The sequence below is a fragment of the Aythya fuligula genome, chromosome 3 (assembly GCF_009819795.1).
Source record: "Aythya fuligula isolate bAytFul2 chromosome 3, bAytFul2.pri, whole genome shotgun sequence".
Classification (NCBI taxonomy): Eukaryota; Metazoa; Chordata; class Aves; order Anseriformes; family Anatidae; genus Aythya; species Aythya fuligula.
This window is the reverse complement of record NC_045561.1, coordinates 1,205,153-1,229,489: the sequence shown is the minus strand read 5'-3', so window position 1 is coordinate 1,229,489 and position 24,337 is coordinate 1,205,153. Positions and strand designations below refer to the sequence as shown.

The window sequence follows — 24,337 nt, the reverse complement described above, 5'->3', positions numbered from 1 at the left end:
GAAGAAAAGGTGATGGTTGTTGAAAATCCCCTTCAGCTGCCCTTGATAGGATGGTGTCTGGTAGAATTACACAACAGTGCTAGTTGAAGAGGAATTCGATAGTGTGCTAAAGATCAGGGTGCTGCAAAAGGCCTCCAAGCTGTGAAGCTTTCTTGTGCAGGGGATGAGCAAAACAGGCATTTAGAGAACCCCTCAATCCTTCCTACCAGCCAGATTTGCCGGTGCTGCTACAGGTATGTTCCTACATCCTTCTGTTCATCTCAGGTGCTGGAAAACACAGCAGACTGGCAGTTACTGAAAGAAATGTAATAAAGGTACCTCATCCAATGATGTTTTCCTTCCATAACGTTCCCCCTGGCCCTGGCCCCAAAAGCCTGACTGACTAGGTAAGAGCCCCAGCCATCTCACGCCCGCAGGGAGTAAGCAGTATGTGAATATAAAGAATGGGATTCCCGGGTGGCCTGTTGGTGGCCACTGGTTTACGGTTTTAGAATGGCTCACATGCCACATAACAAAGATCTGTGAATGCTGACGTTCTCCTCAACAGGAAACCCTCTGGTTTCCCTGTCCCTGCATAAAGCTCCTCTGATGGCTCTTCCCCAGCTCCCTTGTCCTCTATGGCTCAGTAGCACATTGTGTTACCCAACTTCAAACACCAGCTGGAGGAGAGGCCTCTTAGGAAATAACAGCAGCATGTGGCATCGTTTTATTCCTCTTGCCATACAGTTGCCAAAAGGATGCAGTGTCTGCAGGGTGGGGTTTGCCATAGGCAGAGCAGCCAGCACACAAAAGCCTCGTCAGGCCTTGTGCTTTCAGTCCTATGAGCACAGCGCTAGCAGAAGAGCCAGGAGCTGGGCGAGTCCAGCACTGGCTGTGCTCTTTCTGCCAAGGCCAGCCGGCGATGCAGCTCATCCGCAGCACACGTCCCTTCCTGCTTTTAGGGGTGACTGCCCGTAAGTGCATGGCCTTGAACAGGTTTCAGACTCTTGGGGTTGTTCTTGGTCAGGGGTGGTTGTTCTTGTACCATAGCTGTGAGGGTAGGCTCAGCCCTTGCCTGAGTCTTGCGGAGGCCTAGTTCGTCCCTCTCTGAGTTTAAACACTCCTCGGCTCTATGCCGCAACAGTTTTTTTCTCCACTGAATGCAAAAAGCAGCTACTTCCCCTTCTTCAGAGTCAGGTGGGGGCTGGTGCAAGCCCTAGTAGGAGACAAAATGTTTGAATGCTTTAACATCTTGTTGTGCATGAACTGGTTTAAAATGTCTTGTATGATATACAAGCCTGAATGTAATGATGTGCGTGCAATCAATGTGGCATTTCTAACAGTTAATGCTTGAAAAAGTACTTAAAATGCTTCAAAACCTGCTTACAGACAGTGGGAAAAAATGCCATCTAGTTAGCATATTGGTAAGTAGATCCATGCATTTCTAAAGAGAAAAAGCTGGGTCATGAAGGACTTTGTAATCTAGACAATCAAGATAAAAGAATGGCTGCTTAGCTCAGGCTGGCATCAGCAGAGTAAAAAATGGATGTACCTAGTATGCTTCTACCAGTATGGGCAGGTGAGCACAGGAGGAGCTTTTCAGTGCCTGCTGATTCTCCATCCAATAAAATTCCAATCAAAACTGCCTCTCAAAATGACATGCTGGGGCTCAGCAAAAGTTGTAGGATTATACAGGAGGTTAAGCCACAAAGAAAAACTGCATCAGTGCAGTGTTGTTGTATTTGTACTTGTTTTCTAAGTGCTTTCAGATAGAGTCTGCTCTCACAAACTATTTACAATTGGATCAGTCAGCCGCCGTTGGCAGCTGCAAGGCGAGCTCTTGGGACTTCTGATCAAAGCTCATCTTGAGACAACAGAAAGGCTAAGGCTGACATGGAATATTTCCAGATAAAGGCCTCCAGTGAGATGCTGCTGCTCTCCTGTCCAAAAATGAAATGGGAAGTGGACCAGCTTGGTAGCAGTGACAGCGCAGATTTGATGCCTGGAAAGAGGCATGGGAGGCTTTGGAAATGAGACACAAAGGTGTGAAACAGAAACATCACAGTAACAATCTTTGCCCCTAGCTGGAGTTGACAGAGGTCCCACAGCAGCCAGTTGCCACCTCCCTGTAACCTGACGTGGCTGTAGGAGCTCCCCGTGTCATGGGCTTACCTTGTGAAACCTATTTAGTGTCATCAGCATTAACTTACTTTGATGCATGCTGCCTCGGCTGCCCTCAGAACGTGCAAAATGGCCTGAAGGAGGTTCTGCGCGTTGCTCACGAGCAGCTCCGAAGCAGACCTGCTCTCTGCAGTGACTGCTTTTACCCTGAAAGAAATTTTAAAGTATTTTACTACTGGAGAAGAATCAGACAGCGGGCTTCTCCTGCGTGGCCAGGTACTCCAAAGCCCAGAGAGGTGTCCCCTGCACTATTGTGGCAGGTTTCCAGCTTTGGAGTGCAGGGGAAAGAGAGGCAGACAAGATGGGGGAGCAAAGGGCTGCTTACGGCAACCAAAGGAGGAGAGGGAGCGCTGTCGGTTGTAGCTGAGCTTTAAGGGCTACCCCTGGGTCCGACAAGGACCTCTGGAGATCGCCACGCACATCCCTTTGAGGAGGGGCTACCAGCCTTGGGGGTGGCTGTCCCTGTCTGCAGCAACCCACCTGGCCACAATGCCGAGCTGGCTGCTGATGGTGTGGGTCTGCTCTGCAGCGCACAGCAGCTCCGAGGAGCAGCTCTTGTCCGGGCAGTTCTTCGCAACGAGGCGGCCAAATCTGACAAACACCTGCCCGTCAGAGGCCATGTGCCTGGCACAGGCGACAAGCTGCTCCTTGCTCTAAAACAAAACAAAAATGTGGTGCGGGAGAGAAGGAGAAAACAGACCCCTTTCTTGTAAGACAGGAGCACGTGGAAAGGCCAGGTGTGCTCTGAAATGAGGAAAGGACTCGACACAGGACTTGCATCTCCTTTCAGGAAAGTAATTCCCAGTACTTTGTTCACTTCCCAGTGTAATTCTTGGAGGCACCCAGTGCCACTCTTAGAAGGGTGGGATAATGCTGGTGTTTCAGCAGGCACTGGGCAGCTTTGTCACGGGGTTTGACCACACTCTTGAGGAAAAAATCTTTTCTTTATGCCTATTAAAGTGCTGGGGCAGGGGGGGTGAAACACTTCATACCGTGATGGGGCCCTGCTTCCTCAGAAACTGAGTCATGTGAAGCATCCTTGTTGCCATGTCCTTGGTGACCTGGGACATCCTTCTGGGGCCACTCCACAGCGTGTCACTGTCTTCTCCCTCATGCCTCCTAGGGCTGCTGGCAAGGGAGATGCTGAGAGCACCGCTCTGCTGCTGTCGAGACAAGAACTGAACAGATTTCAAGTCTGGAGCGTGCAGATGCATCGATGCTGAGAAGTCTCTGCCTGCATGTTTCCGACGCAGTTTTGGGTGAGTAAAGGAGGCAGCACAGCTGCCTGCCACCTCACTGAGCCTGCTGCGCCCTCCCACCCAGCCCCTTTCTCCCCTGCCTTCACCCACAGTGGGACTATTAAGTCCAAATGCCCCATGCCATCATCTCCTGGAGCTATTTCCAAACAAGCGAGAGCTGTCCTGCAAGCTGACAGTGTTTGTGGTAGAGAAATGAGCACTCTAACCTGCTTTGCAGAGTGATTTGGGTCATGCTGCTGAGGCTTTTGCCAGCTTCTTGCAACTGGCAGCAGTTGTGGTGGGAACAGAGTGGCTAGTACTCCCAAGGAAAGCCTGTGGGGAGGTGAGAAGCTGAGCAGAGACGGGCAGTATTTTAGGGAAAGGAAGGACAGTACAGCTACCAGTTCCTCGGAAACAGAGTGTTGGAGATGGGTTTATTTATGCCAGGCTCTCTGTCAGGCCGGATACCCAGGGCTCAGCGGTATGGGGTACCCAGCAGCTTGATTAACTCGGACGTTGGCCTTGCTCAGTGCAGGGGGCTGGACTGCTGACTCCCAGGAGGTCCCTGCCCACCTCAATTACCCCAGTACTCCCCAGTGAGGGTAACTGGGCTGACTGACAGCCCTGACAATTATGCTGCACTAAGACTCGATAGGGGAAAAATTCCTGTACCGTTTCATGTGCCTCTCTGGCCATTCTGTTTGCGCGTGCACCCCCAGTCAGGTGAGTTTCTGCTGATGTTGTGTGGCTCACAGCACCAAGCTCTTGGGCTGCAGAGAGCTTGGCTACGCTGCTGTGCTGTCTCGGAGAGCAGCAGTTCCCTGCCCTCTGCAAGCATTGTCTCATGAGCTCCAGGACGTGCCCACCAATGCCCTGGACAGCCTGAAGCCGTGTGACAAGGTAGTGTGCTTGTGCTGACCAGTACCAGACAATGCTGTCGAGGTGGAGATGCCCTCGGTCCCGGTGGCTTTGGAAGAGCTGGCTGGCGCTGCTCACCGCATCAGACGTCAGGATCAGGAGGTGGTCTGCGACGGAGAGCAGGTCTGCCTGCGACTGCAGTTGAGCGGTGGTCTCCAGGACATTGTGGAGGGTAGTTCTGACCCACTGAATGTTGGCCATTAGCTGATTTGCCTTCTGTTCAAAAGCCTGTTTGCTCTTCTCCCTTTCTTCCTCGGAGAGGGGAGACAGGGCTGGGCTAAGGACATCTCGGATGATCCGTAGGTGTTCGGTGTTGGCCTCCTCCAGGTGGAGCAGCAGCGCCTTGACCCTGAGGGCCAAGTCTGTCTGCAGGAGCTCAAAGCGAATGTACAAGCTGGCAGTAGACAGCGGGGAGACCAAGAGTGTGTTGGAGGCATCCAGCAGTGCTTCCACTAGCACCTTTATCTCCTCCTTGAGGGCTAGGATTTCACTGCGACCACAGTCTTCAGGGCAGGACAAGTAAGAGAGCCAGGCAGCCTCCTGCAGCCTGAGGGAGTTCTCAGACACAGCAGCCAAGAGGCTCTGAGAACAAAGCTTGTTCTTCATGGCACTTCTCAGCTCCCTCAGGAACAGAACGTCCCTGCCTATGAACTGATCCATAGCACCCAGGAGAACACGCGTGCTGACAGCCCACTGGACGCAGTGCATCTCCAGGCTGGCCTCTCCCAACCTGCCGGAGCCCTCAAAGGACATTGCTTTCCCAAGTAACGCTTTGGTGCTCATCTGAGCATGTGAAAATTTGGCCTGGACCTGTAGAAAGTTCTCCCAGACTGCAGGGAAAACGGGATTTTGCTTACTACCACACATGCTGGCAATGTCCCCTGCTAACTGAACTGCCCCTGCTAAGCCCATCATGGTCTCGTCCAAAGCCTGTTTGCCGCTCATGAAGTCAGCAGACAAGATAAAGCTGAGTACTTGTTGGGACAGGCTGTACCAAGAGCCTGCCACAGCTGCTAGGCACTCTTTGGTCTCACAGATCCTTTCGGAGAGTGAGAGTGCCATTTGGAGAAGTTTGCCTGGATGACGGAGCTGCCCTGGGGCTGTTTCCCTGGCCAAGCTAATAACACACGGCGTCAGTGAGACAATCTTCGGGTACTGCCCCAGCGTCTCCGCCAGGGGAGACTCAGCCACAGGCAGCGCCTCCTTTGCTGCCTCGATGCAGCAGGTGGAGAGCTCACGCAAGGCAGAGCAAGCTGCATCCACAGCTGCCGTATCGCATGCTCTCGTTGCTGCTAGGAGTGCTGCAATGACAGGGAGCGTATCTCCTTTCCTTGGAGCAACATCAGGGTGTAAGTTACCTGCTTGTGAAGGTGGGCGCCTTCGGGCATCTTCCTGAAATGTAGCTTCAGCAGCGGTGGTTTTTAGCCCAGCACACGATGGGCTGAGCTCCAGCTCCCTCATAACACCAGTGCTCCGTACTCGTTCCCGGAGAGGGCTGAGGATGTCTGGGTGGTTGGACCCATCCAGCCCGTCTTGGACGCGGCAAGCAGTATCCATCAGACAGCTCAGTGCCTTTGAAAAGACATCCCTAGTTTGGAGGCAGGAGAGGCTCTCTGGACAAAAGGCTGCAGCTGCTTTCAGCTCAAGAATGGAGCTGGCCAGCTGTTCAACCCGAACCAGCAAGCCGTTCCTGAAAATGGGGTCTGTGGCACTATCCACGTACCTGCCAGCAGCTTCAGCGACCCAGCGAGCCCAGCGGGTGAGGTTAGCTGCATGCCAGGAGAGCCTGTCGGGGTCCTGACTATCTAGGGCCTCTTCACACCATTCCCTGAGCTTGGCCATCTCCTGGATGGATAGCTTAAGAAATTCACACATGCCGACTGTCTCCTCAAAACACCGCAAGAGGCTTTCTGTTGCTCCAGCCCATGCATGGTACAGGGACTGTAGCTGCTCAGCACCGCTCCTCGGGGCTGCATTTCTGCTCATTTCTGTGAGCAGTGGAGGGAGACTGGCAAGGAGTCTCTTTAAATACTCTACCTCGTCTTGGATTTCTCTAGCAGTTTGTGTTTTGGTGCACCTGGCCAGAACAAAGTCTGCCACTCTGAGCATCTGCTGGGCGTGTGTGAAGAAGGTGGCGGTGAGGGGCTGAAGCTTTTTAAAAAGTCCTTGCACTGCTGGAAAACACCCTGCACCTGCAAGGCTACAGGCTTCTTCGACTAACTGCCTCAGGGGCTCTTTAGCCTCAAAGAAGGTGTCGAGGATTTGGTGCAGGGTAGCTGTAAGCACTGCCTGGTCAAGATTCTCCACCTCCTCTCTCATGGTGTGACATTTCTCCTCCAGGCTGCTTTTTCCCCAGCTTGGCCTTGTCTGTCCATCTGGTTTGCTTACGTGACAGCAGATACTTTTCCTCAGCTGCAGGAGAACCCAGCAGTGTTTTATCAGATCCTGCTTGAGATCTGGCCTGGACATGTCTGCTAGAAGCATGCAATAGAAAATAACTGCCTCCACGTGAGCACTGAACTCGCTGTCAGACAGGTACGCTGGGTCTGGGTGAGAGAGGAGAGCCAGCAGCCTGCACACATGCTGGGAGAAGATCCCATTTCTGTCCTGTAGCTCCTTGCTGCCTGGGTTGTCGACAAGCAGGGAAACAAGCTCTTTGATGGTCCTCTCCATCAGCTGGAAGGAGTAGTCCTTGGAGAGGCTGACTTGCTGATCCCAGGAGCATTTAAGCTGGCTGTGCTTGGCTGCGTGGAGCAAAGGAATGCATTTGTGAAGGAGCTGCAAAGCTTGGACCAAGCTGGTCCTTCGAGGAGAATCTCTGAGTTCCTCGAGGTGCTTTGCTGTCAGACTGTTCAGTAGAAGGAAGGCCTCAGAAAAGTTCTGGAAAGCAGCCAGCAGTGCTGGCACGTTCTCTGCATCCCGCAGCATGCTCAGGCACTCCAAAAGCCGGTTGGCAGCCTGAACTATCCTCCTCACCCCGGCAGCGTCTTCAATCTGAAGGATCTAACCAGCACAGCAGAAAACATGGTCAGAGTGGGAAGAGCAGAGGTGTTTTGTGCAGCAGACCTCCCCTAGTGAGAGCAAAAAGTGAGGAAACACCCACGGCTCCAACTAGAGCTTCCCCAGCCCCTGCCCTGTGCAGGGGAGATCGCATTCCTCCTGCAGCCTTCCCACTGCTATCTCCTAGCCCAGCCTCCCCCACTGCTCGCCTCAGCACCGTCCCCATCACGTGCTACCTTCCCGGCCTGTGTGAGGACCCTCTTTGCAGACGCAGCCAGCCCCTCCATGTGGCTAGGGATGTCCGGGTGTGCGCAGAGCTCGCGGGCCGCCAGCAGCACGTGTCTCCCTGCCAGGACGAGGGACTCGGCTGCAGGATGCATCTCCTCCTTGTACATCTCATCGCTGGCCTCCTCAGCCAACCTGGAGGAGAAGCCACGGGGCTCAACTCGTCTGTCCCGTGAGTAGTGCCCGCACCGTGTTTCCTCTGCCCACCATCCCTTCCTCCTCATCCCTTCCTCCCACCTCCCCTCTCTCCAGCAGGATGCAGGCAGAGAGCACAGGAGAGCCAGGCGCTGTGCCCTGTGCATGCCCCCAACTCACAGTTTCTTTGCTGTCCCTTTCTCCGCATTCCCAGCCCCCAAATCTGCCTGGGAGACACCCAGCAAAATTACCTTTTTGCAACAGAAGCGAGTTCTTCAGTGGCTTTGGCTAATTTTTCTGCATTCTCCTCTAAATTGGGAAAGGCCTGATGCATCCCATCTTCCCATTCCAGGGTGAGGATTAGATGACAGAGCTGTGCAGCCATGGGGCAAAGGATCTTTTGAATAGCTTTGTTTTCTGTTAGTATCCCAAGGTCATAGAGACAAAAAGGCTCCATTGTGTCCTGCCCAGAGAAGGGAAACAACACCTGGGATTGTTCAGATTCTTTGTGGTGTGTAACAGTGATCACTTTTAATAACGACCTCGGTTTTGTCTGGCAGTTCTGGCTTTGGATCCCAAGGGGATATTGGAAACGTTACTGGATCTAATTTCTCCCAGTCTTGCAATGAGGTCAGCAGCCTGCATTTACCCCAGCTGGGAACTTCTGCCCCAGCTTTCCCAGCATGCCCCCCCCCATTCTGTTAATTGTTCAATACGGATCTATTAATTATTCAGTATTTCTCTTTCAATAGAAATAATTAACGGCACCTCCTGTATTCGCTGTGCAATCACACCGTCAGCCAGCACGGTGAACATCCCGCAGCAAACCTTAGAATGTGCCATGAGGCGGACCCCTTCGTGCTGGGGGAGGCCTGCCCAGCTCGCTCCCCCGCACCAGGATCCTGGCAAGGCGCAGAAATTCGGGTGCCCCCGCTGAAGGAAGCACCTCAGGGGCTGTGGGGAGTGGAGCACAGCACAAACCTGCCGGAGAGGCCATGCGGAGACCCTGCGGGTGGCGGTGACGTTCTCCCGGGGCTGGGGGGCACCAGGAGCATGCGTCCGCACTGGCCCCTTCCCAGCCAGCTCTGAAGGATGCCATCAGCGTTGCATTGTGCACATGCAAATAGCTCTAGGGGCAGGGATACAGACCCACATAAGCGAATTAATTATATATTAATTAATTCCTGCTGCAGGCGCTTTGAAAAACAGGTGGAGAAGAAACACATGCTGTCAGTACAGCGAAAGCCTCCTCCAGATGGCAGGTTTGGGGGGTTGCAGCCCTGTTTTGGAGCTGCCAATCAAAACGGGGTGTATTTTTAACCGGGGAGTCAACACCATGATTTTCTGGCTTTGCAGAAGCACCATGATGTCACCTTTAACAGCACACGGGGCTGTATTTTGGGCAAGGAGGGGACAAGGCGAGGAGGCAACATGATCCGAGTGTTTCCATGGAGAAGCAGTGACGGCACAGCGCCTGGTGGGGAGGCTGGCGTGGGGCTCGCCGGGAGCTGTAGTCCAGAGGCACAGAGCCAGGCTCCCCGTGGGGATTCCCGCTGTGGAGTGGCAGGCGGTGCTCCCAGCCCTGCGCTGTTCCTGGCACTGGGCAAGGGAAGGTGGGGTAAGGATGGCAGGAGCCAGCGCTGCACCAAGCAGCTGGCTGCAGGGCCGCTGTGGATGGAGTGGGTCTGCCCCGAGGCAGGTATTGTTCAGATTTCACCTTTTTAAGTGCTGTAACCATGTGTCTGTGTGTGCACACAGCCTGGCACAACTTCACAGAGCGCGTTTCAGCAGCAGCCCTGGGATCCAGCACACAGTGACGTGGGTGCCAGTGCAGCGTGTTCCCAGCACGAGCCCTGTGCCAGGGCTCAGAGCAGTAGTGCGGCTCGGCGGCAGAAGAGCAGCACGCCGTGCCTTGGGGTAGCAAAGTCGAGCCCAAATCATGAACCCTGCCGGGACCTGAGGTGAGTTGCTGACCCATGGCAGCACCAGCCGCTTTCTGTCATGGGGAAGAGGGAGTGGGATTAACAGGGGACCTCGGTGAGGCTGGGAGCTGGAAGGACGGTGTTGGTTCTTGCTCCCAGACTGAGCCTGGATGAATTTGCCACTCGGCAGCTGTTTGGTCGCCTTTGCAAAATGAGTGGATGGGCCTGAGTTAGGTTTCAGTAGCTTCATGTCACGAATTAGTGCTGTCTCAGCCCACTAAAACACCTGGAGCAGATGGACCCCGGGAGAGAATTCTCCCTTCCCAAATCAGCCTGGGGGCCGTGGTGGAGCAGCTGCCGTGTGGACTGACAGAGCCGCCCAGTCCTGCCACGGGCAGCCATGTGGTGAGGGCACTGGTGCTGAACCAAATCAGGAGGGACTCAGCTGTAGTTTGGGGGTGGGACACAAATGTGTGTGAGACAGAAAATGGGCACGCTTCCTGCCTATGCTTCTGTTTTTTTCTGTATCCCTTCGCTTGATGAAGAGTGGCCCCAGGAAAAGACCTTTCTGCCCAGAGCCTAACCTTCAGCTTTACCTCCTGTGTTAAAGCTTCAGTAATCCTGTGGAAACTAAGAGAGGAACGTAAAAAAGCAGAGTCAAATCTAAAAAACAAACAAACAAAACAAAAACAAACAAACAAAAAAACTGAGGTTCAGGTTGGGATGAATCAACTTCTTTCTGGCACACTCCGAGTGTGCAGCAAACGTGGGAGGGGGTAAGTGCTTTGACTGCGGAGTGATAAGGGCTGATCCTGGTGAAGATGCAGCCATCAGCAGTGTGCGCTGTTAATGAACATCCAGCTAAGATAGTGATGGGCCTGGGTTTCTCTGTCTTGTTAGCACTTCATCCCAGCGGTGGCTGAGTTTTCCTAACACGTAGGCATGCTTTAAGCAGGCTGTGAATTAAACCACCCTTATAAATGGTGCCTGTGGGGTGATGCCTGCTGCCCCCTCTGCGAGCTCACCAACCCCTTGGCCACAGTGGGGCACAGGAGGGCCTGTTTGGGTCTGGCCCAGAAGTGCTGGGGTGCAGGGTGCTCCGGCAGGGTCCAGCTGCCCTGAGCAGCCCATCACCACCCTCTTGTTGTGCAGCTTTACCTGCTCTATAGCAGAGCACTGCCTTTTTCCAGAACATTGTTTTCCTTAGTTCTTTCCCAGAGCTATATGCAAGAGTGAAATCCCTTTCAAATACTCTTTTAACTATTCTGATTGTATTAACTTTTAACTATTCTGGTTGTCTTGTATTAACTCTTTTAACTATTCTGATTGTTTTTAACTCCCTGCACAGTTCCCCCTTGTTGCAGAAGTGCAAAAGGTGATTGATTGCAGCTACTAAGACAGGTGTCGGGATGCTTTTTTAGAAGCAGTTTTAAGAGTTTCCGCATGTCCTCACTGTGCCACTGTAATGCACCAAGCGCACGTTGCAATGAAATGCAGGAGGCAAAATCCCTGGAACCTGCCCGTTTCCTTGTGTGTGGGGTGGGCATCGTGTCCCTGCTGCAAGAGCTGCTGTGGGGTGGGGGCATGCAGCATGGAACATGTGGTGTGCACGGTGTGCAGCGTGCGCGTCCTGCAACAGGCGTCCCGTGCATTGTGCAAGGTGCAACGTGCATCAGGGGCATTGTGCACGGTGCAACGCGCACCCTGCACGCTGCAGCAGGTGCCCCACGCAGCGTGCATCCTGCACGGTGCCGCGCATCCCCTGTGCAGCGTGCATGCCCTGCAGCACCCTGCGGCGTGCAGCGCGCACCCTGCGCTGCCCCGTGCACGCGCCCGCCGGGGCCGCGCCTCCGGAGGAGGAGGAAGAGGAGGAGGAGGAGGAGGAGGAGGAGACGGTGCCGGGCCTGGCCTGGCCTTGAGCTGCGCCGCGATGGACAGCACGGGCAAGGAGCGGGAGGCCGTGCAGCTGATGGCCGAGGCCGAGAAGCGGGTGAAGGGCTCGCACTCCTTCCTGCGGGGGCTCTTCGGGTGAGCGGGGGGGGGGCGGCGTTATCCGGGGGGCTCGCAGGCCGAGCTTGTGCAAAAAGGATGGCGGGGTGCGTGCAAAGAGCGAGGGGGGTGCACGGCGTGCAAACGGGTGGGATGAAAAAAAAAAGGGGGGGGGGGATGCGTGCAAAGCCAGGGGTGCAAAGCAGGGACGCGAATACCTCCCATAGCGGGGGGGGCGAGCTGGCGGCCCTAAGGTTGGCCCTAAGGGCCCTGGCCCTCCCCAGGATTTGCCCAGGAAAAGGACCGCTTCTCCCCAGAAACCATCCCCGCGCCATGGGCAGCCCGAGGGGTGCCCCCGAGAAAGAGAGACGAGCTCCTTTGCAGCATCGCTGCTGCAGCGCTGCTGCCGAGCAGGCGTGAGCGGGGCTGGCAGCACATCCCCTGCTGGGGTTGACATCCCCGGCCTTGTGCCCAACTCCAACGAGCTGGAGCCCCCTGCGCCGGCAGCTTGGCTGTTCCGCAGCCCAGAGCCATATTTTGCTGAATAATTCCCCATCCCTGTGCGACAGTGAGGGGCAGAGCCCTCGGCCCTAGAAGCTGCAGCGCTCGCCGGGGGCTTTTAGGAGCGGTGTTACTGCAGCAATCCAACCGAGAGAGGGGCTGCAGCTCGAGGGACCCCCAAAGGGCACGGTACGGGGGGTTTGAGGGGTGCCAAAGGCATCCCTCAGTCTAGAGGAGCTCCGGTGTGGGGAATCGCCCGAGGATTTCATGTTTTCAAGGAAATGAGTGCTGAAATCGCAATTTGGAGACTTTGTCTTGAAAGCAGGACTTGGCTTGAACTTTGCTCAGGGATGATACCGGCACAAAAAGACGGGGGAAAATTGCAAAGCTTCCTTTTTTGCTGCACCCAGCCTTGCTTTTCTTTTAGAGCAGGTATTTGTGGGGGCGAGAGTGCTGTGTCTGGAAGGGCTTTGAAAAGCTAGTAGCTCTGTCTCCCTCCAGCTTTATTCCGCGTGCCATTTTAAAAATAGTTACTTAAAGAAAGGAGCATTTCTGGTGATGCTAGCATGGAGGCTTTGATGTTTTTAAACCACAGCCTGGAAAAATGGAGTGCCCCCAGCCCAAAAGCAGAAGTTGTACAAATAAATTCCTCGCTGCCCTGAGGCAGATGCAGCAGGCGGGGCAGGCTCCTGGCGTAATCCTGGCTGCCCTAAAACCCTCGGCGTGAGCCAGCAGATTCGAGAGACAAATTTCTAATTTTCTTTGGCTAAAAATAGACTCGAGTGATTCCTAAACATGCTTTGGACGGAAGAAAAATGGGCAAACACTATCCTGGCGTTGCCCCCTCGTGTCTGTGCTGCAGGGAGGGAGTCGCTGCCCTTGGAGCTTGTTGGCAGGGCAGCGCGGTGTTGTCTCATGGTGCAGCTGGATTCACCTGGGTTTCTCCTTTAGGCTTTGCATTTAAAATGTGAGAGGTTCTGCTTGGGCTCTTCTGTCCCAGCAGTCGTGGTTGCTTGGGGTTGTTCTGCATGTTGGCCACTGCCTGCATTTCAATTTGGGTTTAATTCCTTTTTCCTTTGTTCTGAGACCAGAAAGCGGCCTATTTTGGATGTTTTGTGGGGGTTTCCCTTTACCTTGTGCCTCTTTTGGCTTCAATTTGTGCAAAATGCCTCTTGCAAGGGCAGGAAAAGTGGGCCTAAGAAGCTGGCCGTGCTTAGGAATGAAATGTGATTGTCTGTCAGGAGGAGGAGGAGGAAAAAGAGGCAAAACCAGGGCTTTTCTCCCTGGCTTCCCGCCAGCTAGGCTGGCTCGACCAGGGTGTCAGGAGGACTCCATGTGAAAAGAAGGCGGCAGCAAGCATGCGACAGTAAGCCTATGAAGAAACCTGCCTTTAATTAACAAAAGCTCCCTCTGGGGATGAACTGAATTCTCGTTAATTGTCCTGGTCAGGAGGCTTGGTTACAGTGCTAAAACCCATCGGTTGTTCCGAGTGCTCCTGGGCAGAGCGAGGTTGGAAGCGGGCGGCTGTGCTGGTGTGAGCCCCCTCAGCTTCTCGTGCTCAGCTCTGACAAACGCCTGCTTGTTCCGCAGGCAGTCGGGCAGACAGGAAGTTTTTAATTGTTGGTTTGCTGTAGGTTACCTAAATAACGCCTGGTTTGTCACGTGCAAGGCTGTGTTTCTGCAAGTGTTCTCACCTGCTGTGTCTCATGAGGCTCGTATGAGCCGGCTCCACTTGGAGCTGGCTCCACTCACAGATGAGTCAAAGAGCAGATTGAATTCAAGGCTCCAAATCCTTCAGGAGCCTGCAAAAACCATAAGGTGCTGTTTCAGGACTGGGCTCCTGTTGGCTTTTCTGTCCCTGCTTAACACCGTGAAGATGATCTGCCTCCCCTTGTGGCACCCGTGCTGCAGCAGGAGCAGGAAGGGCTGGAACTGCTCCTGTGCCCAGGTGCTGGCGTGAAGCGTTGTCTCTCCCTGCCCCAAAACACCTCTCAGTGTTGCAGGAGAAGGTGGAGGCAAGCCCCGAGCGTGGCACAGCTGGGCAGCCAGCTGCAGCGTAATGCCCAGCGGGCCGGGTCACCCCAGCGAGCCCTGTTTGAGCTCACGGCCCTGTTTCACGGCCGTGTTTCACTCCAGCACGCAGTGATGGGCTCTACTCTCTTCCAGGGGCAACACCCGTGTCGAAGAAGCCTGCGAGATGTACACCAGGGCTGCAAACATGTTCAAGATTGCCAAAAACTGGAGCGGTGAGTACAGCCCACGCCGCTCATCGCAGCCTGCCTGCGGGCCCAGCTGCCCCTGGCAGAGGGAGCCAGAAACTCCGTGGTGTAACACCTCACCCTGCTCGTTGTGGCCGGGAGAGCCTGCTCGGGGTGTCTGTCCTGGCTGCGAAAGGGATGCAGGGGAAACATTTCGGCCCCGGCTGAAATGTGGAGATGTTGGGGGGGTTGGGTTCATGGTGAGGTGACCCACGCGTGCCTGAGCGTTTTCCTGCAAATTCTCGTGGCGCAGCTGTGCGTCCCAGGCTGTCTTTGTGGGGATTATCACTGTGGCAATGTGATTTCTAAGCTCTGCCCAGTGATTTAAAATACTGGGAGGGTGGGCAAAGAGGGGTGACCTGGAAGTTTATGTTCAATTACCCATCTGAGTGTAGTTTATCATTGCCAAACCAAAGCTGGTAGCCTGCAGGGAAGCCTGCTAAAGGCTCACTCCTGGGCTCACTCCTCTCGTTGTGGGACTGGATGCTGATTTCATGGGAGGAGGCTGGCGTGAACCAGAGCATTGCTGTGCCGAAGCAGGCTGAAAATACCTTTTGGGTGGTTGCACCTCCAAAACTTGCTGGGTCCTTGGGGAGCGACAGGTTTTGTCATTTTGCTGCAGTTCTGCTCGCTCCACAGGAGCACAGGGGTGCAGCGGGTTGTTGTGTGATCTGTCCCAGCTGCAGGAAATGCCTTCTGTCAGGCGGCCAAACTGCACATGCAGCTGCAGAGCAAGCACGATTCGGCCACCAGTTTTGTGGACGCTGGGAACGCCTACAAAAAAGCAGACCCACAAGGTAAGAGGGACAAAATCCGGGATTGTTGTGTGCAAATCTTCTTAGTTGCGTAGGATCTAGTGCGCCGAGGCTTTCGTAGTCAGCTGGTCTGTGTGCCTGCAGATCCTCATTGCAGGCTGCTGTCAAGCCTTAATATCGCCTGGGCCTCTCCTTCTTAAAAGCAGTCAGGAAAGATAATTACTAAAATTTAATGTTACTTGCAGAACTTGGCTCTGCAGCTGGGATGGCAGTCGTGGTAAGGAGGGAAGTCAGGAGACATCCTCAGGGGAAAAAGGGATATGAGAGCCTGGGGAAGGGATGCTCTGCGCCTCTCCGATGCAAGGAGATGGCACTGCATAATGAAGCAGGAGTTTGGGGACTATTTTGGATGATGGGACCTAGTCAGCATCCCCTCGATCTGCTGCCTGGACCAGCACGTGCTGAGCTGTCCTCTCCTCCAGCTGCTCTCTCGCTGTCTCTGATGCTGTCCTTGATAAGCTTTGGAGAGACCCCAGGCAGAAGCGTGATGAGGGACGCGCTGGTGCAGTTTGCTTCCTGCTTTAGCTTGGTTTTGGAGAAACATTCACCTGTCCAAGGAGGGTCTCAGTTCTGGGTGGCAGTGGGAGGTGCTGGAGGTCCCAGCACCACTTTGGGTGCCACCACGTGGCAGAGGGGAGGCAGGAGGGAAACAGATGGACCTCTGCTGGGGTTGGGATAAAAGGATAAATGGTCTGTCTTGCTTCAGTCTGGCTGTGAAGAGCAGGGTTGTGGTTTTCTGGGAGCCTGGTATCGTGGCTGAGTGTGCGCAGACAAAGCAGCCCAGGAGCGTTACTGGTGCTTTCCCATGTCAGAGAGCTGTTGCAGAGCTCTGAAGAAACCACTCAGGGCTGATGTCACTGTTCTGTAAGTGTGGGAGGAAAAAAAAACAAACCAAAACAAAAAACAGAAAAAAAAAATCCTAGAAAATAGCAGCCCCTGTGTGTTTAAAAGCCTGGTGTTGTGAGTTTTGCTGTGTTTAGGGATGCAGCCTGGTGATTGAGGGCTGCAAGTTGTTTGTATTTTGCCCATCCTAATCACCAGTTAGCACTCGCTGTCAGGGCTTCTGCTGGGTGTTTGGGGTGGGTGAATTGGGATGGGGTTTGCAGAAAGGTGAGGAACATAACGTGCTCAATCCCTGGTGAATGCTATGTCAGTCATTCCACATGCACACACGTACACGTGTAAGCAGGTATTGATTTAAGAAGCTGTGCTGTGATCCCGTGAAGAGAAATGTTCCTGAGAGCTGGCTTTGGAGGGGGGAGGTGTTGAAGTGGGGGCTCTAACACGTTGGCTGACTTTGTGTTGTTTTTCCTGAACACTCATGCTGCAGAGGCCATCAACTGCTTAAATGCAGCTATTGATATCTACACCGACATGGTAAGAAGCTGCGCTGGCTGCTTGCGGGTGGATGGGTGCTGTGTGTGTGGTTGAAAGAGGCACAGCTCGCCGTGGCACGGTCGTTCTGTGATGGCGTGTGTGCGGGGCACCGAGGGAGCCCCCCTCTCACGCGCACCTTTTCTCTTCCCCAGGGGCGGTTCACCATTGCTGCCAAGCATCACATCACCATCGCGGAGATCTACGAGGCCGAGCTGGTAGACATTGAGAAGGTGAGGATGGCAAGCCCTGCCGGCACTGCTGTGCAGGTGCTGCAGGCGAGGCTGCATTTCCCTGCCCGGCCAGAGCAGCGCCGGGGTCAGCACGGCTGCCAAAACTCATCTCCTGTCAGACAAGAGGCTTCTCTGGGTGCGTGCAGGTCACCCACAGTTTGAAGTTAGCTGAAGTTAGTTCCCGTAACGGAGATCCTACAGCAGGAAGCCCGCACCTGGATCAGGATGTGATGTGATCAGGATCACATCAAGCATCCAGCAGCTTGACCAGCTGCAAATCTTTCTCTGCTTGAAGTTTGCAGGACAAAAATTTACAGTCTCTAGGTTCTGTGTTCTAGAAAATCATTTGCCTCTTCAGCTCCACTTCACTGGGTCCTATCCACCTATCTTAATGATTCCAGCATTCACTGTCCATGTGCAGCACCACTTCAAGTGAGCACTGCTGCGTGAGGACAGTTCTGCTAAGATATTTACGATATCGTGGCAAAACCGGCAGCAGCCTTGCTGCACTGTGGTTTTAAATGCCTGGAGTCAATACCTCAACAGCCTGTAGTCAATACCTCAACAGCTGTGTCACCTTTATTAAATGTGCTGCGGAGCTTGGAGCCATTAACAAGTATCCAGTCCAGTTTTCAAGGGCAGCCTCATGTTTTGAGTTTGGTGGGTGCCTCGCTTCACCAGAAGTGCTGCAGCATGCTGTCATCTTGCTCCTTTCATCTGCAGAGTGGAAAAGCTTTTATGAATGTGGTCACTGTACACTGATCTAACCCCAAACTTTAATTTAGAAGTGGTATTCAAGCGTAACATTTCTGTCCCCAGGCGATCGCACACTACGAGCAGGCTGCGGACTATTACAAAGGAGAGGAGTCCAACAGGTAAGTGGTCTTTGTGAAATGGTCACTTGGAGCCGGGAGGGGTCAGAAATGGGGATTTGTCCTAGATTGCACACTTGCTTACATGCCTCACCCAACAGGCCCTTCTAAAATGTCCTTTGATAAGATGCCCAAATTCTACGTAAATATTTGAAGCTTTGCAGCTTTGATACCTTGGGGTGCCCATGCCTGCTTCATGCCAGCTGTTTCTAAAGAATTTCTGTGTTCTCACCCCAAGATAAGACTTGTCTGGCTTGGGATGCCCATTTTGGGTGCACAGAAAGCATGGAGGGGTTGAACAGTGTCTGAAATATGGTCCATGCTGAACAGAAGGTGTTCATCCTTTTCCTGTATTAATTTCAGCCATAAAAAAAAAAAATCTCCTAATTTGCAGCTTCTGGGTCCCGCTGTTCTATATGCTAAGTAACAGAGTGCTGGGAGATAGCAGGGCACGGATGCTCTCCCACAGGAGAGCACTTAGCAGGTGATGGTATTGATTGCAGTTCTGCCAACAAGTGTCTGCTGAAGGTCGCAGCCTATGCCGCGCAGCTGGAGCAGTACCAGAAGGCGATAGAAATCTACGAGCAGGTGAGCGCGCGTTGTCCGAGGGGCGGCCTCATGGCTCTCCGTGTCTGCGGCTCCTGGCCCCCAGGCTGGGGCTGGAGGGGTCCTGCCTTGCTCCAGTCACAGAAATCTCAGAGCTCTGCACTATAAAACAGAACTGTGCCTGTTGCTCACAGCTAAATTGTTAGGGACTCTTCCACACCTGGGGCACTTCAGGTTTGCTCAAGGGCTGGAAGGCTTTCTTGTTTAAATGATGCCACAGATCCTGGTGAGAGAGAAATTGGAGAAAGTGCAGAGCAAAAAGTTACTTGAAAATGAAAAGCCGATCAGTGCATCAGTCTTACAATATTACTGTGACCTGGAAGCTTCTGCTCTTGCTTATTTCGGAGCTGATTGTGCTGTGTTGACACAGATTGCTCCTTGGCTTTTATGAGTTGATCTAGCTTATTTTTTTTTTTCTTTTCTTTTTTCACCTCCTGAATCCATCTTTTTCTAGAGAAAGGCCAGGGGGGAGGAAGTCTATAAGTACACTTCTGATGGCATTCAGAAATATGTTTTGTCACAGAATTTCCCCCTAAATCCACCAACTTGGTTGCTGCACTTTTGTGTCCAATATTGACCTGGGAATACCGGCAGTGGTGCTTTTGTGTTTCTGGGGGGCTAACAGTGGAGCAGGCTTTCACGGAGCGGACTTTGCTTTCCCCGTTCTGCCTCAGATGGGCAGCCCCGAGGTCCCAGGGTGGAACCCCGAGCCAGAGAAGCGCAGGCAGTCAGCCCTGGGCTGCCTGTGGGTCTCAAACTGCTCTTTGGGGCACTTGAACTCTGGCTGGCTGCCCAAAAGCTTTCTGCAGCCACTGACGTTTTGCAGACAGCTGTGGGGTGCTGTCTAATTTTAATCAGCTGTCATGTTTTTAATTCAGTTCTTAACAATGCAGTTTTCTTTCCTGACTAATAATGTCTTTTTACACATAGGTCGGAACAAACACGATGGATAACCCTTTGCTCAAGTACAGCGCGAAGGAGTATTTCTTCAAGGCCGCTCTGTGCCACTTCATTGTGGACGAGCTGAACGCCAAGGTCAGTGGGCTCGGGCCGTTGCCACCCAGGCCGTGGTTTTGCAGGTGCAGGGGTCTGCGTGCCTCTTGCCCAGGCTGCAGCATCAATTCCCGTGCACTTGTTCTGTTCTGGAAGAGCAGCAGGGAACAACTGCACAGAGCAGGGTGAGGGCGATGGCCAGCATGTAGCTGATGCTCTCACCTGATGTTTGCTGGGGTCAAATGGCCAAAACACCAAAAAACACCAGTGTGGGCAGAATTAAGGGTGAGCCCCAGTGCTTCTGGATTGGGAGGTGCAGAGGTAAATAGGGGCACATGTTGCAGATTCTCCTTGTAAGCACCCGGCTCAGAAAGCTGCTGTGTTGCATGCAGGGAGTTTTCCTTATTTCTGCTCTGCTTTCAGTCTGTCTGTGTCCCTGCTTTGTTCATACCTGAGTGATATCTCAAACCAAAGCCGCCTCTGGTCAGATTGAGGCCAGATTCTGAGGTTGCCTCTTCATTTCCCTGCATGCTTGGATTTGCTGTGAATACTTTCTCGAGCTCTCTCTGTGGTTTTAGGACTAGAAGGTGAAAATGGAAATAAAAAGCAAGGAACTGTGTGTGAAAAGAGCTTACGGGTGTGCTTCTCTCTTTCAGCTTGCTCTTGAGAAATATGAAGAAATGTTCCCAGCGTTCACAGATTCACGGGAATGCAAGCTACTGAAAGTAAGTAAAGCCAATGTTAAAATAACACTCCCGTGTTTGGAAATGCATACTGCCCTTTACTTTGTGCTTTTTCACCTTGCCATGTCTTTGGTCTTTTACTGAAACATTTTAGAGGACATCAGGCTCGCTTTGCATGGGATTTATACCAAACTTGTGGGAGTAGCAACAGTAGAAATATGATATACTAGTTAACTTAAAAAAAAAAATAAAATAAAAAAATCTGGGTTGGCATTTTAACAGGTTACAAAGGTGCTGCTGCTGGACATATGGGGCTGGGGAGGCAGTGTCCTGCAGTCCCCTTTCCTGGGTTCAAGGAGCAGCTCATGCACCAGCTGCACGGAGCATGCAGTAGCATTTTCTAAGTTTCCTATGGTGTTTTCCTAGAAACTGCTGGAAGCCCATGAGGAGCAAAACTGTGAGGCATACACCGAGGCTGTAAGTACTCGTGTTTGGGTGTTGTGTGGCTGGCTGTTTCTGAGGCTTTGTGATGTGGCCTTCCCTTTTGTCTTGGTTTTGGTGTGCTGTGTTACGTGTTTGGTAACTGGAGGCCTGAGCTCTGAGCACAGTGACCTTGCTTGAAGCTGAGAGTCCAGGGGGGCAAAACAGCAGGCAGGCTTCCCTGTCCTGCCACGAAATGTCCAGGAGGAGGAGGTAGAAATTAGCAGAGCTGCTTCCAGCATGTGCTCTAGCAAGTCCCAAACGTAGTACTTTAACTCGGAGCGAGAAACAAATCATTTTAATAAAGATACCGCCACTTATTCATGGGGTTTGTGCCAACCCCTTCCTGTGCCTGACAATGGCTTATAGTTCTTTGTGTATTATATTTATTTTTTTTACCTTGGGAAGAGTAAAAGGTTTAAAAGAACATGATTTGAGAAATGCAGAATGCGCCTGTTGCAGCAGTATAGCATATGTGCTTTCTAACATGTTACCTTCAGCTGTTCCTTTTTTCTTTAATAGGTGAAAGAATTTGATTCAATATCGCGGTTGGATCAGTGGCTTACAACCATGTTGCTTCGCATCAAAAAGTCAATTCAAGGAGAAGGGGATGGGGACCTGAAGTGAATTGTTCGTGGTATTTGTGGCATGCAGCCTAAGTAATCTGTTCTTGTGTTACAGCCAAGGACCACTATGGGATACGTGATAAAACAATCTAGCTTAATTTTGTTGCTTATATGACAAATGAGTTATATGTTTCTTTAGTATCCTGCTCTTTGTTGTGATAACATGGGTAGATGAGAGAGGTTGCTCTGGGTATCGCTGGCAGATCTTTCTAGGGTGAAAGAAACACTGCTGGCAGAAATCTTTGTTTTTGGTTAGCTGATGAGCCCAAAGTTTGCACTTGAACTACTTTTTCCCCCTGCTGTTCTGTCTTAAGGTTCAGTACCACTGAGTTGAGCATGTAAATATTTCGTCCATGCCCGTACAGTACAAATAATAGCTTCAGTTCTGTTGCTGTGTTGTTACTGTTTCCTATTTTTAAATGGACCTCTGCCAGATACCTTTGGATCTTGTTTTTTTTCAATGATTGAGCTTTTTTAATGGTGCTAGTGAAAGGCTTTGTGACTCTTAGGTACGATATGCATGTGTGTGTATACATCCTATACAGATACATGTGTGCATGTATAAATACAGCATACGTAACAACCTAGTGCTAAATGCGTTACACGTCGAGGACAGGACTGCTTAGATTGGTGTCAGCCCTCTGAAGAGTTGTCAGGAGTAGAGCTAGTTAATTGTGTATTTTGTATCTAAGATCTAAATATGAAATGTAAGGCTCTTCTATATTTTCTTGGATCTATTTTTCCACTTATTTATTTTGTGGTGCACCCCATCCCTCCTACCCCAAGATGACTAGACCCAAGTAATAATATATTTTTCTAATTTCTCATCTACATGAACTCCTCCTGCTGTCGCTGCTACCAGTCTTCTGTGTGTGCCAGGCAGTACCCCTTAGTTTCTGACCCTTTTGCTGTTGGCTGTGCTGCGTTGTTGCTGTGACGTGCAAAGGTGTTGAAGGAGACTTGGTATTAAACAGGAATCTTGTCTTCGTTGTGTGGGTGACCAAGAAATTGAGTGTGCTTTGAAAAGATGGAGACACTAAAAATTCTTGTAGTAATTTTAGAAACATGTTTTAAAATGTCTGCAACCAAGGCTCTTCTGTGCAATGCTTTGTTTAACTAGTGGTGGTGAAGCTACCCACTTCAGGCGTGTATGTTGAGGGACTTGTGATCCTATGCAATTTGTCAGTGGGAGTTGTCACTTAGTATTTCTCTGTCATGAAGTGTGTTTCAGTTGCACTGCTGCTGTTCTAAGAGTAAAAAAGGGCTGCTTAGTTTGGCACAAATGCTGTTTAAGTGGGCCCTCCTCCCCGGCCAGCACAGGACCGATGTGGTAGCCCCATGCACAGCTTTGGTGGGCACTGCTGGGACTCTGCTCCTTTTTTGTCCCAATAAAACAGTTGGCTGCTTGCACTGCGGCAGGCAGAATGCTGGCTTTCACACTTCTCTTCAATTTGTTTTGTATCTGGAAACTTATTGGAGTACAACCTTTGACTGACCTGTTGACCTAAAAGACTTTTAGTGTGATTGAAGTGGTACTGTTATCTACTGCTTGCTTATGCAAAAGAAAACCAAAAATTCTCCTGGTAATGCCTTCTTTTTTTTTCCCTGACTGATCTCACCAGTCACTAATTTTTTCATAGACTGTTCTGTGCATCAGAAAGTGAAGACAAGACCCATGAACTCTGCAAAACTGGCAAGGTGAGTGCATTGAAGAGTTGGGAAGATGCTCAGTCTTCCACGCAGCTTCAGTTTGCTCATTTCTCAGATGCATTTTTACACAACTAACCTCTGCTTGCACCAAAACTCTCTCTACAATTTGAAACAAATTGGTCTGTGTACATCTATTCCACAGACTTGGCAGAGAAATATTTTGAATTCCATTTAGCTTGTGGTCCTGGTCTGTCTTCACCTGAGATGCTTAGCTCATCAGAAGGAAGAACTAAGTGTTATTTTCCCAGCATGTCCCATGGCTTTACCAGTTCTTCACATGTTTGTGCCACAAAACACTTGGCTTAGGACACAGCTAGCGTGGTAGGTAGATAATCTTATAGCAAAAGTTGGATTATTTGCATATATGGTCTCATTTTGTACAAGAGGACCCAAAGCTGTAACTGCTGCTGAACTTACATGTAGTAGGACAGGATCGGAACCCTTCTTGTTCAATTTGCTTCTTTCCTTGGTAAGCAAAAACCCCTTGTATAGCGAGATTTGTCTTGACTTGGATCCAACACTGTGGGAGCCCCAGTGAGGGCACGCTGTGGTTGTGAGGTTTCACTTTTGTTAATGTCACGCTGAACCAAGGCAAGCATTTTATGCCTTTTTTTTTGTTCATTTTTCCAATTGTCAGTGTTGTGCACAGCTGTGGTAAGATGCTTATGTTGCTGGTGGACCAGAAGACTGTAACCATGGGGTTATGTGGTCTGTTACTGTGCTCTGGAGTAAATATTAGAACACAATTGTTACTTCTGTATAAGTAGGCTACAGCATGTCCTCCAGCATAGCAGTGGTAAATTGTGACAGTTTTAAAATGACGATCTGCCAACCTGCTGTATTCCCCCCCGGTACACAACTCTCTACTAAGAACACTTATTAATGAAATGGCCTTAGCAAGAATATAATGTTTTGTGTGAATCTGTACATTAATAAAGTGAAAATCATGAACAGAAATAGCAACAAATGTCCTTTACTGGAAAATGCAGAAGGCAAGCTATAAAGCTACAGCCTGCGGTAACACGGTAGGGTGTGATGATGAAAGCCAACGTGTGCAGTGCTGCTCTTTGTTTTGTTTGATGATAAAGGTGGATGCTCACAGGCAAGTGTGTGAGCTTGTCACACCCCTTAGTCACTTGTTGTACATCACTTGCAGCAAATAGGCAATGTCCCAAAGTGTCACACTATTTTTTCAGGATCCTATCCTAAGGCTTAGCTCAAGTTAAGGTCCAGGACACGCAGCCCGGGGCACGGTGAGGTAAGGTGGAGCCCCTCAGGTGCTGCTCTGAAGCATGGGGCATCTCGTGCAGGGTGATGGGCTGGAGGAAGAAGAGCAGCACCCAGTGCCTGCAGCAGAGCCAGGTTCTGGCTGACCCCAGCGGTGGCAGTGCAGGTGGCCGCACGATGCTTACAGCGACAGAGATCTACGCATTGCGCGCGAGGTGCAGAAACATTTTATATAGCAACCAAGTCAGCGGAAGGTCAGTGTTAAGATTTCAACATTTTAATAAGAACAATTCATACGAGTAACTCACTTCC

At 51.6% G+C, this 24,337-nt stretch overlaps 1 protein-coding gene across 1 annotated transcript; it reads left to right on the top strand.

Annotated features, from left to right (window-relative positions):
- Nucleotides 1–11,521: 11,521 nt before the first annotated feature.
- On the top strand, nt 11,522–23,755 carry NAPB (NSF attachment protein beta). Its single transcript, XM_032184009.1, has 11 exons — nt 11,522–11,686; nt 14,315–14,394; nt 15,087–15,203; nt 16,552–16,598; nt 16,751–16,828; nt 17,648–17,703; nt 18,204–18,288; nt 19,237–19,341; nt 19,956–20,024; nt 20,409–20,459; nt 20,985–23,755. The coding sequence occupies exons 1-11, from the start codon at nt 11,589–11,591 to the stop codon at nt 21,087–21,089; spliced, it is 891 nt and encodes a 296-aa protein (XP_032039900.1). The 5' UTR covers nt 11,522–11,588; the 3' UTR covers nt 21,090–23,755.
- The last annotated feature ends 582 nt before the right edge of the window (nt 23,756–24,337 follow it).

Bases quoted from the DNA above. Each gene is read 5' to 3' on its own strand.
- NAPB (XM_032184009.1), top strand. From the start codon at position 11,589: ATGGACAGCACGGGCAAGGAGCGGGAGGCCGTGCAGCTGATGGCCGAG. The intron at 11,687-14,314 runs GTGAGCGGGGGG...ACTCTCTTCCAG, and splicing joins TTCCTGCGGGGGCTCTTCGG to GGGCAACACCCGTGTCGAAG. The intron at 19,342-19,955 runs GTCAGTGGGCTC...TCTCTCTTTCAG, and splicing joins TGGACGAGCTGAACGCCAAG to CTTGCTCTTGAGAAATATGA.